The 14,970-nt window shown below is 41.6% G+C and overlaps 1 protein-coding gene and 1 pseudogene across 2 annotated transcripts in view; one reads left to right on the forward strand and one right to left on the reverse strand.

Annotated features, from left to right (window-relative positions):
- Positions 1-4,346: 4,346 nt before the first annotated feature.
- On the reverse strand, positions 4,347-5,666 carry LOC311621722 (chromobox protein homolog 1-like; annotated as a pseudogene). The gene is made up of 2 exons: positions 5,535-5,666; positions 4,347-5,143 (listed from the first exon to the last, which is right to left on the reverse strand). The product of its transcript is annotated as a chromobox protein homolog 1-like (transcript).
- A 1,890-nt stretch (positions 5,667-7,556) lies between these two features.
- Positions 7,557-14,970, forward strand: part of HSD17B4 (hydroxysteroid 17-beta dehydrogenase 4) — a 70,128-nt gene continuing 62,714 nt past the window's right edge. The window contains exons 1-2 of the mRNA XM_084880466.1: positions 7,557-7,768; positions 9,196-9,249. Coding sequence (XP_084736592.1) covers positions 7,711-7,768; positions 9,196-9,249 — 112 coding nt within the window. The 5' untranslated portion in view covers positions 7,557-7,710. The remainder of the gene's footprint in view (positions 7,769-9,195; positions 9,250-14,970) is intronic.

The raw sequence follows: 14,970 nt of genomic DNA on the forward strand, positions 1-14,970 counted from the left end.
AGTCATAATCACTGTTCTGTTCTAGAGTAAAATATCAATTTCTCCTCATAAAATGAAGAAAATTAATGTACTAAGCATTAATATTTATGAGGCCCTTAACATGATATTTTTAAAGAGAAGATTAGAGTAGTTAAATAATTCATGCAAATCTGTATGGATAGAAAGGGAATGAGATGGGATCAAAACTCCTGTGTCACTTTAAGGACAAGGTAAAAAGTAACTTACATGACTTTCTAGAACTTTTCCTTGCACTAATTTATGTTGAATAATTAGGCCTTTCTCTACAGAAAGAACTTTCAGGACAGAACTTTCAGAGCCACTGTGGTCAGAATCAAGTGGGACATTTTATACATATTTATCTCAGTAGCTGATAGGACAAACAGACAAAATATCAGTAAGGATATACTAGTAAAAGGCTTGAATAATACGATCTGCAAATTTAACTTAATGGCCATAAAACACTGAGCCCTAAAATGAAAATTGCACATTCTTTTTAAGTACAGTTGGATTCTTTGCTAAAATTGATCATAAATCTCAATATACTGAAAAAGAATTAAAATTAAAATATGTTTTCTTATAATAAATCATTAAGCTCAAAATCAAGAACAGATTATTAGGAAATCCTTATGTTAGGTATTAAGGAATATACCCATCCCTGGCTGGGTGTCTCAGTTGGAGTGTCATCTTGTACACTAAAAAGTTGTGGTTGGATTCCCTGTCAGAACACAACACAGATCAATGTTTTTCTCTCACATCAATGTCTCTCTCTCTCTCCTTCCCTTCCTCTCTCTAATTACTCTAATTACACACAAACACACACACACACACACACACACACACACACACAATTAAAAGAAAAGTATGTACTACTTTTTTTTTTTTTTTTTTTTTTTCTGCATAAGGTCCAACCTGGCCATCTATCCAAGGCTAAGAAACAAGATAAAGGAGAAAAAGTGTAGTAAAAAATTAACTAGATTTCTACCTACTAAGCTGAGCTTGAGAAAAAGCCAAGACTAAAGTGCTCCATTCTAGAGGTGCTAATAATGGGTCTGAAGTTCATGCTAAGTACAGCTGCCCTTGCTGTATAGGGTCCCCTAGAGAGCTTTTGTGACCCCTGGAAAGGAATGTCTATCTCCATCCAAGACCGGATCCTGACATGCTGTATGAGGCCCTGGAAGATCTGTGTTGGTTCCCAAAGGAATCTGTGCTTTTCTTGTTTTGTTTTGTTTGTTTTATTAAACTTGGCTTATGTGATTTACTAGTGCTACATCAGCCCTAGATGCAGCTGCAATCTCCAGTCAGCTGCAGCTCAGTGACAGCAGACAGAACTTTCAGAAAGTGAGGTTCAGAGCCACTGGCAGTCAGGAACCAATCATGCCCAGGCTGTCTGATGAGGATACCATTATCCTTGCAGCTGGACCCTGGACACTGCAATTTGTGCCTCTGACACTACTGCCAATGAACATTGCCCACTCCCTCTAGAGCTGACGACATTGTTGCTTCCCTTTACCACCAGAGTGGATTTGATATAGTTGGTCATTCTGCCCCAATTTAATGCCTTGACAGATAGAGGCATTAGGTCATGTGCTATGCCTAGATGCAAGGGAGGCAGAAAGGTATCTGGCATTTCAGCCTCTGAGGTTAAGATAGAGGTGCTGTGTTCCTTGGGCTCAGAGACTGAGAAACAAAAAAAGAGAAGAATATCATTTCATTGTAATATTCCTCCATGTTTTCCCAGCATCAGGGCTTTAGCTTGGTTTCTCCCTTAGAAGCACGACCCCTTAGAAAAGAAACATCCACAAGGTCAAAGCAGAGAAGACAAACGTAGGTGAAGTTCTAACCAGCAGGAAAGAGTAAACAGAATTCTTACCGAGAAGGCAATAGAAAGGGTTGGGAGGGTAGATAATAAGGGCTATGGTTGGCCTGCATTCTTTGGGGCCCCAACACTCCTTGTCCTCTTCCTGGTCTGGGCTTGAAGAATTGGGTCAGTGAAAAGGACAGAAGCACCAGATAGATTTGGACTCTGAGAAGACACTGCCAAGCAAGTGACCTTGAACCATCGTAGGGTGACCACAGCAGAATGCCAATAGCCTTGTTGTTAGTCTATGTGATGAGCACGCTGAAGGTCCCATGTCTGCCTCCCTTAGCTCCTGGCTGGCATAATTATTTTATTTGAATAAATTTTTATTTTAAAATATGTTTAATGTAGAAATTGCTAAAATAGTTTATAGGGTAAGATATAATGCACAACAGATTCTTGGAATAACTAAACCAACACACTGATGTAAATATGAGTCAGTGGATGGATAGATTCGAGTTGGGCCCCAGTGCAGGTGGGTTGAGGAGCACTGAGACCCCCTCTATGATGCTGAGAAAATAAACCACGCATTTTATCTGCTACATACTTTATCAGTAGGTGGGGGGAGAAGCAGAGGCCAGCATGGACCACACCTACCTTTGCCAACCCTTCCTCTATGGTAAGGTGACATATGGGCTAGGAGAGGAAGGAGGGAGAAATTCTGAAAGATAGCACTTACCCCAAACAGACTGAATTATTTTTAACTGAAAAGTTTAAGTTTCCTTTCTGTCTCTCCTCCCACAAGAAGGAGAACTTGAGAGCAAGATGAAACCTTTAGAGAAAATAATCTATACTTCTACTGTATAGGAACACTTTCTGTAAGTGTTTTAAATTACATTCCTCACTGTACTTCCATGACCTAAATCTGTACTGCCTCTCATTCATACTTACGGCAGATTTATTTGGGCACTTTCCAGGCACTTGTTGGCTTTGGTCTGGGGTTAGCCAGGCCCCCGATGTGAGTCTGAGAAGTGTAATATTGGCTTCCAAAAATGGCTGATGAAGCCTTGATTCTCACTCCCCTTGTAGGTCTGTGGTTGGACACCTCCCTGTAGGTTACAACTGGGTTAATCTTGAAAATATGGATACACACTGCTCCCCCCTCTTTTGTTTTTTTATATAAATCTATAGTTTTATTAAAACAATAACTGAAAGTGTTGTATGAAGTTTACATTTAAACAAAGTTTTCACAGAAATCTAACACATGCCTAAAAGGATTTTACATTGAAGTTCTAGATGTAGGCCTGGATGATATCAAGAACTGACGGATTTTATAAGTCAAGCTAGCATTTTGGGTATTAATTCTTGGGATTAAAAAAAAAAAGTTTTGTTTTGTGTCTTAAAGTGAACCACTGACCCAATATGAAAGTGAAAGATTAATCTTCTCCTGAGACCAGAGCTTCTGAAATAATCCAACTCTTGAAGTGATTCAATGAACTTGTGCTGTCAGTGATTGAACCCTGCCACCAATGGTTCCAGGGTTCAAAGTTCAAAATACAGACAAGCTCCAAGAGTTTTTCCATCCTAAAAACATGGGCCCTTCTCTTCATTATCACACCTCCTATACCATCCTCTTCACCTCCCCCCAAATACCTCAGCCAGGAGCTTGGATGGACAAGCTAATATCTACAGCTTCATAATTAGAAAAGAAAGGGTCTTGTCAATTTCAAGGCTTAGCACCTCTAAGAATGATCTGCCTATATATGTGCTCCAATAAAAGACTTTCTTTTCTCAACTAATTTCCGTCCTCCTACGGTACATGGCAACTTTGGTAACTTATCAACTGGCTTAGTCCTTTGTTGGGAACAGAATTAATCTCAGGCAGGGAACACCTGGGCCTGTAAATTTCAGGCATTCACAGTTTTTAAGAGTCCTCAGTTAGATTGCCAATTACATTTTTTAAAAAGAAAATATTCTGGACACAAAACCAAATCATTAGTAGTTTCTTCTTTTCATTGTTTCACCATTTCCATAACCAGGTCTCAAATTTTAGTAAAAACAATCCTACTCATCTCCCTTCCTACCCCATCCCTCTCCCCCCCAAATAATATAGCAGTAATAGCCAAAAACTACACACATGCTACGCTGTAAAAATGCAATTAACACTATTGGGAAGAAGGCTGTGGGTTGTGGAGATGCTCTTTGAAGATCTACAGTATCCTTTTGCTCTCACTCATACCCATTCTGCAAATTTTGCCCTTCATAGAAGACCCTTCACTTTTCTCAGCAAAGTGCAGAATGAATTGCCTTGAAACACTTATCCTCCTTCCCCTCCACATGGATGGGTGTGCAAACTATACAGCATGGAATGGCTTTAAATGCTATATGGCACAGAAACTATACTGGCTCTTCAAAGAACATCTTCTCAAATCACTTCTATGGTACCAAGATGAGTAGACCCCTGACTGGTTTGGCTCAGTGGATAGAATGTTGGCCTGTGGACTGAAGGTTTTGGGTTCGATTCCGGTCAAGGGCATGTACCTTGGTTGCGGGCACATCCCCAGTAGGAGGTGTGCAGGAGGCAGCTGATTGATGTTTCTCTCTCATCGATGTTTTTAACTCTCTATTCCTCTCCCTTCATCTGTAAAAAAATCAATAAAGTATATATATATACAAGTAAAACTCCTTCCCTCGCCACTTGAAACTCACAGTCAGATGTGACAGGGGCTGGTACTCAAGAGTTAATTCTTGTCTTTTTCTTGTCATCATCCTCTCAGGGATAGCCACGCCAACCTTTCCTCATAACAGGATATGACAACCTGGGGGCACTTGACATTGGCTTCTTGACTGGGACCAGCTAAGCCTTATCAGAGTTTTTTCCATCTTATCAGGAACATGAGACCTCTACTGGAGTCTGTAGTTTCAACGATCTGCTCAGGCTCCAAACCCTGGGGAAAGCCCGAGGCTTTTCTGGCTCTTCTTTCTTCTTCTCTGGTGTGCTGTTCTCTCTCGTATCTTTAGAATCAGAGTCAGCTTTGCGATAGCCTCCTTCTGATCTATCTGTCTCATGTGCTGTTTCCTGTGACTGTAAGAGCTCAGCAATGAGGTCGGGGCAATCCAAGTTCTCTCCTGGCTCCCACGTGCTGTCCTCCTCTGAGCACCTCTTCCACTTGAGGAGGTTCTCCACTTTGCCCTTCACCACTGGACGATCGAGAACTCTGTCCACCTCATATTCCTCTTCCTCTTCTTCTAACACCTCCTCCACTTTCTTCTTGTTTTATCCCCCCCCCTCATAGTGCCCCCCAGTTTTCTGGTATGAAGGGTGACACTGCAGACACTGAAGAACTGCACAAATTAATAAGCGTAACGCATATAAACCTATTTTTCTGTTGTTCTCTGAAAGCAAAATATTTTCTGTTGCACACACCAAACAAGTCAGTCCTAGACGGATCCCCCCTTTTGTTTTCTAATTACTTTTTTAAACATGAGAACAGGATCATTGGGTTAAAGAGGAAATATTACAACACAAAATCAAAACAGATACCCGACAGGGATATCTGGGCACTTGCACCAGGTGGGGCTTGGAGGAAGGGCCCAGGGCACAGTTCACTAGGGCATCTCCCGGGATCCACTTTGTGGAAATTGGGCTCTGCTGCATTGCCTGGCTACTCCAGATTTCTCTGCAGGAATTAAGGGTGTGGAGGCCAAAGTCTGCCAAGCTGTCACACAGGCTTACCCTTGGACCTAGAATTCCCACATGGCCGTGCTCTGGTTCACTTTTGCATTTTGATCCAAGCCTGGATTCATAATGCCCGTGGACTGTACCTCTGGGCCTTCCTCGTGGCCAGTATGCAAAGAAGGTCGTCATTGGTCTGAGCCAAGGGTAGATGCTCCTTTTCACAGAGCAGCCTGTGTGGTGGCAGCAGAAGTAGTGCCAGCATGGGACTGAGAGGAGGGCTCTGTCTCCAGGCAACCCACCCCATTGGTTGGAGGAGGCACTGGGCCAAGGCGAGGTCTTGACCCAAAGCTTTGGGAGTCACCTCTTTCATATAACAAGGGCTTTCTTATCTTTGGGCCCAGTGCCCTCAGAGTTAGCCTCCTGGGGTTTCCATGAGCACTGGAATTCAGGGGTCAAATGTCAGAAGGAAGATGTGCACAAATGGTTCTGAGAGCAAGTTGCTGCTTTAGGGCCAGCTTTCAGCCAAAGGGCTGCTCTTTGGAGAGCTAGTCTTGAGTTACAGAGAGACTTCTCTTGCTGTGCCTGAACATTGAAATCAAATTCTCAGAGCCCCACTGGTGTGGCTCAGTGGTTGAGCATCGACCTATGAAACAGGAGGCCATGGTTTGATTCCCAGTCAGGGGGCATGCAGGCACCAATCCGTGATTCTCTCTCATAGAGATATTTCTATTTTTCCCTCTCCCTTCCTTTCTAAAATCAATAAAATTATATTAAAACAACAACAACAAAATCTCTGAGCTCTAAAAACCACAGATGTCTGCTAGGCATCTGCAGCCATAGCTTCCCTTCACTTCCCAAATGCAGTTTGTCCCAAGTCGCAGGCATGTCCCCCCTAAAAGCTGCTATTCCTTTTCTGATGATTACCACCATAGCCTAGATTCTGTAGCCAGAAATATGGTTTTTTTTTTCCAGTTGTTCATCCCTCACATCCGCATCCAATTAATCACAAAGACTTCACTCCATTTCCAAAAATATCTTAACATTTTCCCTCTTCAACATTTCCTCTGACTTACTTCTGACCTCATGATTTGTCTTCTGTCAGTTCTCCTTGTCAACCTCCAATCAATCCTCCAATCAATAGCGCAAAGCGATGTTTTCATGATATAAATGTATTCTCTGGAGTAATGCTGCTTCAAGTCATTCTTAGCACTAAATTAAAACATCTAAATGTGATCTGACAGACTGCTTATTTCTGCGACCTTACCTTCTCCCTTGCCCCCAAATCTAGCTAGTATTTTCATTGCCTGTAATGTTCTGGTTTTTTTTTTTTTTTTTTTTTTTTTTTTTTTTTGCATAGTCACTTCTGAAAGTACTTTTTGCGTCAGCTCCTTTGGCAAGTTTCACCCTGTATCCCCAACAGGGATAGGGTCCGTTTATTTTGGCACCATCAGCTCACTTGTACATATTTACCACAAGTCTTACCCTGTTATTGAAGGTTTATATTTGGCATTGGGTAACTCCGGATTACCTTACTTTTTCTCTGTAAATTTGTGCTTAATAAATGTTGACTGAATTACATCATAGGACTATTATCAACATACAAAACCAAAAGTCATTTAGGGGCACTTGTTTACTTTTTTTTTTTTTTTTTGTCCCGATATTCTATTTTGGGGGATCAGCGTGGGGGTCCACGACTACGCATTTTTGACAGTTCCCAGATGAACTTTATGCAGAAGGTTCAGAGATTACATTCTGAGACATCTTTACTCATAGGTAAGGGTGCCATTCCTTCTTAGAGGCTATTTTGAAAGCTACTTGAGGATAGGGGCTGCGTCCTGTATCTCTAGGCTAGCTCTTAAATCCAGAAAACGTTTGTCGACTGTACGGCAAAACAACGGGTGAAAGGATAAACACAAAGTGCCAAGTCAGCTACTTTACCACAAAAGTCCCAGCAGCTTCTATTGCTAACTGGTGCAACAGAAATGGGCTTTCCACCAAGCGTCTTTGGCCTGCTCTCCGCGCCACCTCCCTGCTGGAGGCACGCTGGACTACATTTCCCAGAGGGCCAAGGGTCTCCGCGCAGGCGCACTTGGAAAACTACGGCGTCCGTCTCCTTCCCAGAAACTGGCAGGTCACTCGCGCCCGCCTCCTCTTTGCCTGACTCTTCCCTGTCCCCCGCAGTCTGAGCTCCAGAGGGTTCGGCTAGTGTGTCTGTGTGTGTCCTGCAGGACTCATGGCCTCGACGCTGAGATTCGACGGGCAGGTGGTTGTGGTCACAGGCGCGGGGGGAGGTGAGCACGCGAAGGCTGGAGGGCTCGCACGCCCCGGGGGTCGCGGCGCGGGGAGCGGGGGGCTGGACGCGGTGGGATCGGGTGTGAGGACGTGGAACTGCTGTTGTCGGGACACCGAGTCTGTTGTGGAGGGAGAGATGGGGCCGGCGGCCGTGCGTGGGGAGCCGCGAACACCTACCCTACCACGGTCAGGTGCAGCCCGATCCCTCCCTGTGCAGCCGCCCGTGGGCCCGGGGGCTGCGCGGGAGGGCGCGGGGCGGGGCCGCGGGACGAGGTGAAAGTCCCCACGGAGCCCCTCTCCGGCGACTCTTCCTGCCTTCAGACTCCAGGCCTCACTCAAAGTTGCGCAAAGCGGCTGGGGATCAGTTCTTTGCCTCTGAAAAGTGCCTCCCTTAGCGTCTCTTTCCCTCTGTCCGATGGCGGTCAGCGCTGATTTTTATTCTGGAGAGTCCTCTCGTTAAGTTTGCATACTTATCAAGTCAGTCTTCAGTTACCGTTGAGCCCAAAAAATTGTTAGGTGGAAAGTTCTAGCAATAAACTTCAGGAGTTTTAAGTTGTGCACCATTCTGAGTATTCGTGATGAAATCCTGAGCAGTCCCGCCCTGCCCAGCTCTGGATGTGAGGACTAATTGTCAGCCTCTTAAATCCTTTTCCCGAGATATTCTATGCCCGTAAAACGCCTATAGGTTTTGCATTCATTTTTGGATGTGTACATTTATACTTTATATCCTTGAGTTGGAGGTAAACATTTAATTACTACTTGATTGAGAATTAACAAGTGCTTGGTGATTGTGTCTAATTAAAGTCCAGGGCAGGATAGAAGAGTCGCTAGATATTTGGGGCAGGAAAGGATGTAACTTAAGCCCTTTGTATTTTTGGCAGTTTCCTCTTGGAATGACTCCTGGAACAATCCCAAGCAGGTCCGTCAGGATTCACAACCCTAGAGGCTGCCTTTTGAACTGCCGCAGCCTCCTTGGATACCAGGGATGTGCAACATGGAAGCCACCATCCAGATTTAGGGAGCTAGGTTAAGAAGTTGCCGCGATCTCCACGGTTCCTTAATACCTAGGAGGCTTCAAGAATTCAGCTCCTTAACCAACAGCAGCAGCTAGAAGTCACAGTACGGGGGCTTCTGCCTCAGTTCCACTTTCCAGATTTCATGCAAATGCATTTAATGGTGGCATCCAATTCCCATCTGGCATCCTAGCAGCTAGGTAGACTGGTAGGAAATGATGGGTAGAAAATACAGTTTTAAGCTTTTTAACATCTGCAGGTAGAAGAGGGTGAGGTACAGGTTGAGAGTACTAAGGAAGACATTGTAATATAATTAATTGCTCACTGATTATTTTAAAATAGGAAATGAGTTGAGTGGATCAAAACTTACCCTAACATTTGCTCAACTTTTTGATTATTTTGGTTTTCATTAGGACTGGGCCGAGCCTATGCTCTGGCTTTTGCAGAAAGAGGTGCATCAGTTGTTGGTAAGTGGACATTTTTTCTTCTTTTTAATCAGTAGCTGGTAGCTAAAGTACAACAGTCTTCACAAGCCAGCCATGTTTGTCTTTATATCACTAATGTGCCAAGGTCAAATTTATTACTGATTTTTTTTCTTCTGCCAGCAAAAATCCCCCCTCTCCCTCTTGAGGCTGACTTTATAACTTACATTTTAAAGTAAACTACTTTCACAGAATTTTCAACTTAACAGAATTGATTAGGATGGGATGCCATTCATGGTATTAAAGGAATTTATTGCATTTTGTATATTGTGGGCTATCTTTTTAAAAAATACATTTTATTGACTTTTTTACAGAGAGGCAGGGAGAGGGATAGAGAGTTAGAAACTTTAAAGAGATAGAAACATCAATCAGCTGCCTCCTGCATATACTGGGGGTGTGCCTGCAATCAAGGTACATGCCTGTGACTGGAATTGAACCCAGGGCCCTTCAGTCTGTATGCTCTCTTCACTGAGTCAAACTGGTTAGGGCTGGGCTATCATTTTTTGATGTAGAAGGCTCATGCAAGAGAAATCTCTTAAGTGTAAATACATTGCTAAGAGTAAGAAATAAGTGCATTTGGAAAACTAGCAGTTTAGAATTAGGGAATCCAAAGTATGTTGTTCTTTTAAAACATATCTTTAACAAAAAATTTTCACCAGGAAGCTTTTTACAACAGGTCATTAAATTTTTTACTGAAGGGGTAGTTAGCTTGAGATTTATTATGAGGGGTAAGTTGGAAGGTGCTGCCTAGAAGAGTCTTAAAAGGTGAGAGAGAGGTTTTGTAATATAAATGGTGTGGACTGACCTGAGGTACTTGGTCATTGTGTGAACACAGGAGCAGATTTGTCTACATCCAAGTCTTTGTGGGGAATAACTGACTAAGTGCTCAGTGCAGGGTAGGTGGGTAGGGCAAATGCTATGGCCCAATATTTAATAGTATCTTTTCTGCACTAAAATTGTTGGCTTCCCAATCCCAGTTTTCCTATATCTTAGGTGGAGATAAATTTCCCCTCATTTTTTTTGGAGACATAACAAAAGAGTAAGCAAGCAACCTGATTTTCTAAACAAAGAAAAGCTAACCAGGGCATTAAATATATTATTTTCCCTCACTGGGAATGTATAACCAATGTTTATAGAAAGGACACAGAGACTGAGTTTTCTTGTTTAAGATCATAGCCCATGTCTATTAATCCGATCTGCTTCTTGTTGCAAGGACACGCTTTGACACTGTATTTGACTAGTGGGTGTATAGTTTAGGTCCTCTTTGCCAGATTTTCCTCACTGTATTTCATGTCACGGCATAATGACACATATTGTTACCGTTTTTTTCTTTTCTTTTTTTTTTTTATATTGCAGTTTATTTCTTGATATTTTTACCGTATAACTTTTTATTTTCACCGGTTCCACTCAATTCTGTAAGTGCAAGGACTTTGTTTTATCTTCAAGGATCTAGAATATTGCTTTGGGCAAAGAAGGTACTTTTTCATTGGTTCTCTTATTGTTTGCAGAGGCTTTTTTTAGGGGGGAGCCCTGAGAGGGAGGGGCAGGGCCTGGTGTGTCTTTGAGATTGGTTGAATACATTTCTATTTTCTTTTTTGTTGTGACTGAGATAACATTTTTAGGTTACAAGCTTACTTTATGAAAAGTTTACAGCAGTGTGTTTTTGTGGGGATCAGTTTTCCTATATTTGTGACCTTTGTTAAATTTTGATTAGGAGTTTTTAAGTTCTAAAAGGTAAACAGGGACAGTGTGTCTATTTATTTGGTCATTGCCTTAGGGATGGTATTGCAGCAGGTGCTGGTGAAAGTTTAAGAAGGTAGGAAATGTGTGTTTTGGAAAAAATATTTGCCAGTCTTAACTGAGAGAACCAGATTTAGTTTGGCTTAGGGGAGAAGTCAATCTATGTGAAACTTATGTTGATTTCTCCGATTCTAAGTTGGACTTACCTGTGAATTCTCTAGGCACAAATGGGTTGTGCTCTTTCCTGACCAACACTACACTCTACTTTAAAACACAGATACCCTGCTTCTAGATTGTGTCACATGTGCTGACATGTCTCTTGTAAATTTTTTTCGTCTGCTCAGCAATTTTTTATATATATTTTATTGATTTTTTTACAGAGAGGAAGGGAGAGAGATAGCTAGAAACGTCGATGAGAGAGAAACGTCGATGAGAGAGAAACATTGACCAGCTGCCTCTTGCACACCCCCCACTGGGGATGTGCCCGCAACCAATGTACATGCCCTTGACTGGAATCGAACCTGGGATCCTTCAGTCCACAGACTGACGCTCTACCACTGAGCCAAACCGGTTTCTGCTGCTCAGCATTTTTTTTTTTAAAAACCTGAATAAGCAAAATATATTAAAGAGGAATAAGCAAACCTAGGATTGTTATGACATCAGAAAATCTTGTTTTCAGAAAAATCTATGACTAGCTCTGAGGCCAATAAGAAGCAAGACCTTCAGAAATAGAGTAGCTTGTTTATCCTTTAAGTCAACTTTTGCTGGCTTATGCTGGATTTACAAACACATTTAAATGGCTTGCAATAACAGGATTATTTCATGCTTAGGTGACCTTTCACCCTCTGTCAGCTGTGTCTTGTTGGTTGGGTCACTTTTGATTTAACATATAGCTCTCCCAATTGTGTGGGCAGAGAAAGCCTTATAGCCCCCCACTCCCCAGCTTCTCAGGTCAGGTCTACTTTTGGTCTACTTATGGTCACTTTAATTGTTCAGGCCAGAGATACCTCTCTGTATCCTAAGTTTATGGCTATTTTAATTGCTTAGGCCGGATGTATTTCTGTTTGCGTGTGGCACATCTCTATCCTCTGTACAAATAAAAATTCTGGTGCCTTCAAGTCTCATTCCTTCCCATGGACCCTTTTCATTCCTAAAACTTCCTAAACATGTCTACTTTACCCCTAAAATAAGGTGACCAGACGTCCCGCTTTTGGTGGAACAGTCCCGATTTTTAACAATTTGTCCCGCATCCTAGGCATTTTAAAAAAGTCCAAAAGATTTAAAAAATTCTTTCCAAAAATCGGGACTATCCCACCAAATGTGGACGTCTGGTCACCTTACCCTAAAACTCCTTTCATCTGGATGACTCAGTCTCTCATTTACAGTTTCTTCTCCCTTTGAGAATAACCTGGATGCCTTCTTGTTATTGAGAAAAAGAAAATCAATTAAAAGGACCTAATTTAAGACAATGCTGTCTAAACTATTGCCACATTTTGGAGTCCTTCAAATATTTATGGCCATTCTGGAAAAGATTTTTCATGAACTAGGGTGATTGTATTTTTCTACCTTAAGTGAAAATGATATCACAACTCTGTGTTTTCCCCTTTTCCTTGTCTGTCAGTAAGCTTCAGGGTAAACCTGACACTGTCTTGAACTAGATTAGCTACCATTAGCCTATGCTTTCTGTAGGCTTGTTTTTTCCCTGGCATAACATGCTGGGGTTCTTGTCTCAGCATTAAGAAGGGTTCAGCAATCTGGAGAAAGGCTGTGCATAGATTAAGTAGGAGTCCGGAGATGAAAGTTAGTTTTGAAAGGCATTGAGGGTCACAGGAGCTTCAGCTAAAGGAGCTAAAAGTCTCTCTTGTCTCAGGACCCTTACTTTTTATTAACACAATTTGTCCTAAGGCAAGGTGGAGATAATATACTTCATAGGGTAGGGTTCACAGAAGCATGGTCAGATTGGGGAATACCTACAGCTGTTCAGATGTCTGGACAACAGGAGGTAATAACATGTAGATTAAGATGCCCTGAGCTGTCTGGCAGCAAACAACCATCCTATTCAGGTTTGGGGGAAGTGCCCTCCAGCCATTCCAATAGGTGATTACACATGTGACTAAGCCCTTGTTGAGCCCCCAAGTTTCAATTAACCTTTTGATGAAACTCTTGCAATTATGACATGCTGGAATTGACTTCAAGCAATACCATTTTGTTAATTTTTCTGTTCTTTAATAGTCCTTGCACATGTATTTTATATTTAAGTCACTTTAAATACTTTTGGTAGCAGACAGTACAAAAACAGAATATAGGAAGAAATCCCCATTGGGCCCACAGTTGTAAAATCAATGAAATTAGCCCTAGCCAGTTTGGCTCAGTGGATAGAGCATTGGCCTGTGGACTGAAGGGTTCTAGGTTTGATTCCAGTCAAAGGCACGTGCCTAAATTGTAGGCTTGATCCCAGTTGGGGGGCATGCAGGAGGCAGCCAATCAATGATTCTCATTATTGATATTTCTTTCTCTCCCTTCCTCTTAAATAAATAAAAATATATTTTAAATCAATTAAATTATTCTCTTTTTAATTAAAAATTTAAAAAAATGTTTTATTTTAGAGTGAGAGGGAGGGAGGAAGAGATGGACAGAGAAGAAAAAAACCATCAATTTATTAATATACTAATTTATGAATTTATTGGTTGATTCTTATATGTGCCCAAACCAGGAATTGAGCCCTCGACCTTGGTATATTTGGATGATGCTCTAACCAACTGAGCTACACAACCAGGATCCATGAAATTATTCTTAATGCTATTGTTTGCTAAAGGGCACTTTATCAAATTGGGGAAAAATCAACTGGTGTCGCTCAGTTGGTTGGAGTATAGTCCTATGCACCAAAAGGTTGCTGGTTCGATTCCCAATTAAGGCACATGCCCAGGTTGTGGACTCTGTCCCTGGTCAGGGTGCATGTGGGAGGCAGCCAATTGATGCTTCTCTCTCACATCAATGTTTCTCTTTCACATTGATATTTCTCTTTATCTTCCTCCCTTCCTCTCTCTCTAAAAATTAATAAAAACATACTTTAAAAAGTGGGAAAATGTCCTCAAACAGAAATGTCTGTAACAGTGGTCAGCAAACTCATTAATCAACAGAGCTAAATATCAACAGTACAACTACTGAAATTTCTTTTGAAAGCCAAATTTTTTAAATTAATGCCACTTCTTCAAAATAGACTCACCCAGGCTGTGGTGTTTTGTGGAAGAGCCACCCTCAAGGGGCCAAAGAGCCGCATGTGGCTCTCGAGCCACAGTTTGCCAACCACTGGTCTAGAAGGACATCCAAGGAACAGCCTAATGCATTTATCTGTGGGAGAAGATAAAGGATGTGTAAAAAGGGACTTTTTGAGTTTGCATTTCTTAAAAAAAACAAAGAGCCTCTGCTTTGCATACTCACAATTGTAAACCTACTTTTGTTCACCCCCATATACAATGGAATATTAGTTGGCCATAAAAAGAACAAAATCTTACCATTTTTTGACAACATTGATGGACCTAGATGGTATTAATGCTAGGTGAAATCAGACTGAAAGTGACAAATGCCATATGGTTTCACATATCCGTGAAAGCCAAAGAAAATAAATGAACAAACAAAACATACTCATAGAACAGAGAACAGTTGGCAGAGGGGAAGGGGATTGAGGGGTGAGCCAAAACAAAAAAAAGTAAATAACTTAAAAAAAACACACATTTATAATATAATATTGCCCTTATTATCTTTTTATACACTTCTTGGGTTACCTAGTACAAAGGCTGTCTTACATATCAATACATATAAAAGTTATTCCAATTTCTACCAGTATAAGGTAGAATTGGAAGCATCATTTTACTTTGGAAATAAAAATAGTTTATAGATATGCCATTGGTAATATATATGACTCATTTGGTGACAAACCCTTGAACAAATTGAACAAATTTGAAT

The sequence above is a fragment of the Pipistrellus hanaki genome (genome assembly GCF_964339955.1).
Source record: "Pipistrellus hanaki genome assembly, chromosome: 4".
NCBI lineage: Eukaryota > Metazoa > Chordata > Mammalia > Chiroptera > Vespertilionidae > Pipistrellus > Pipistrellus hanaki.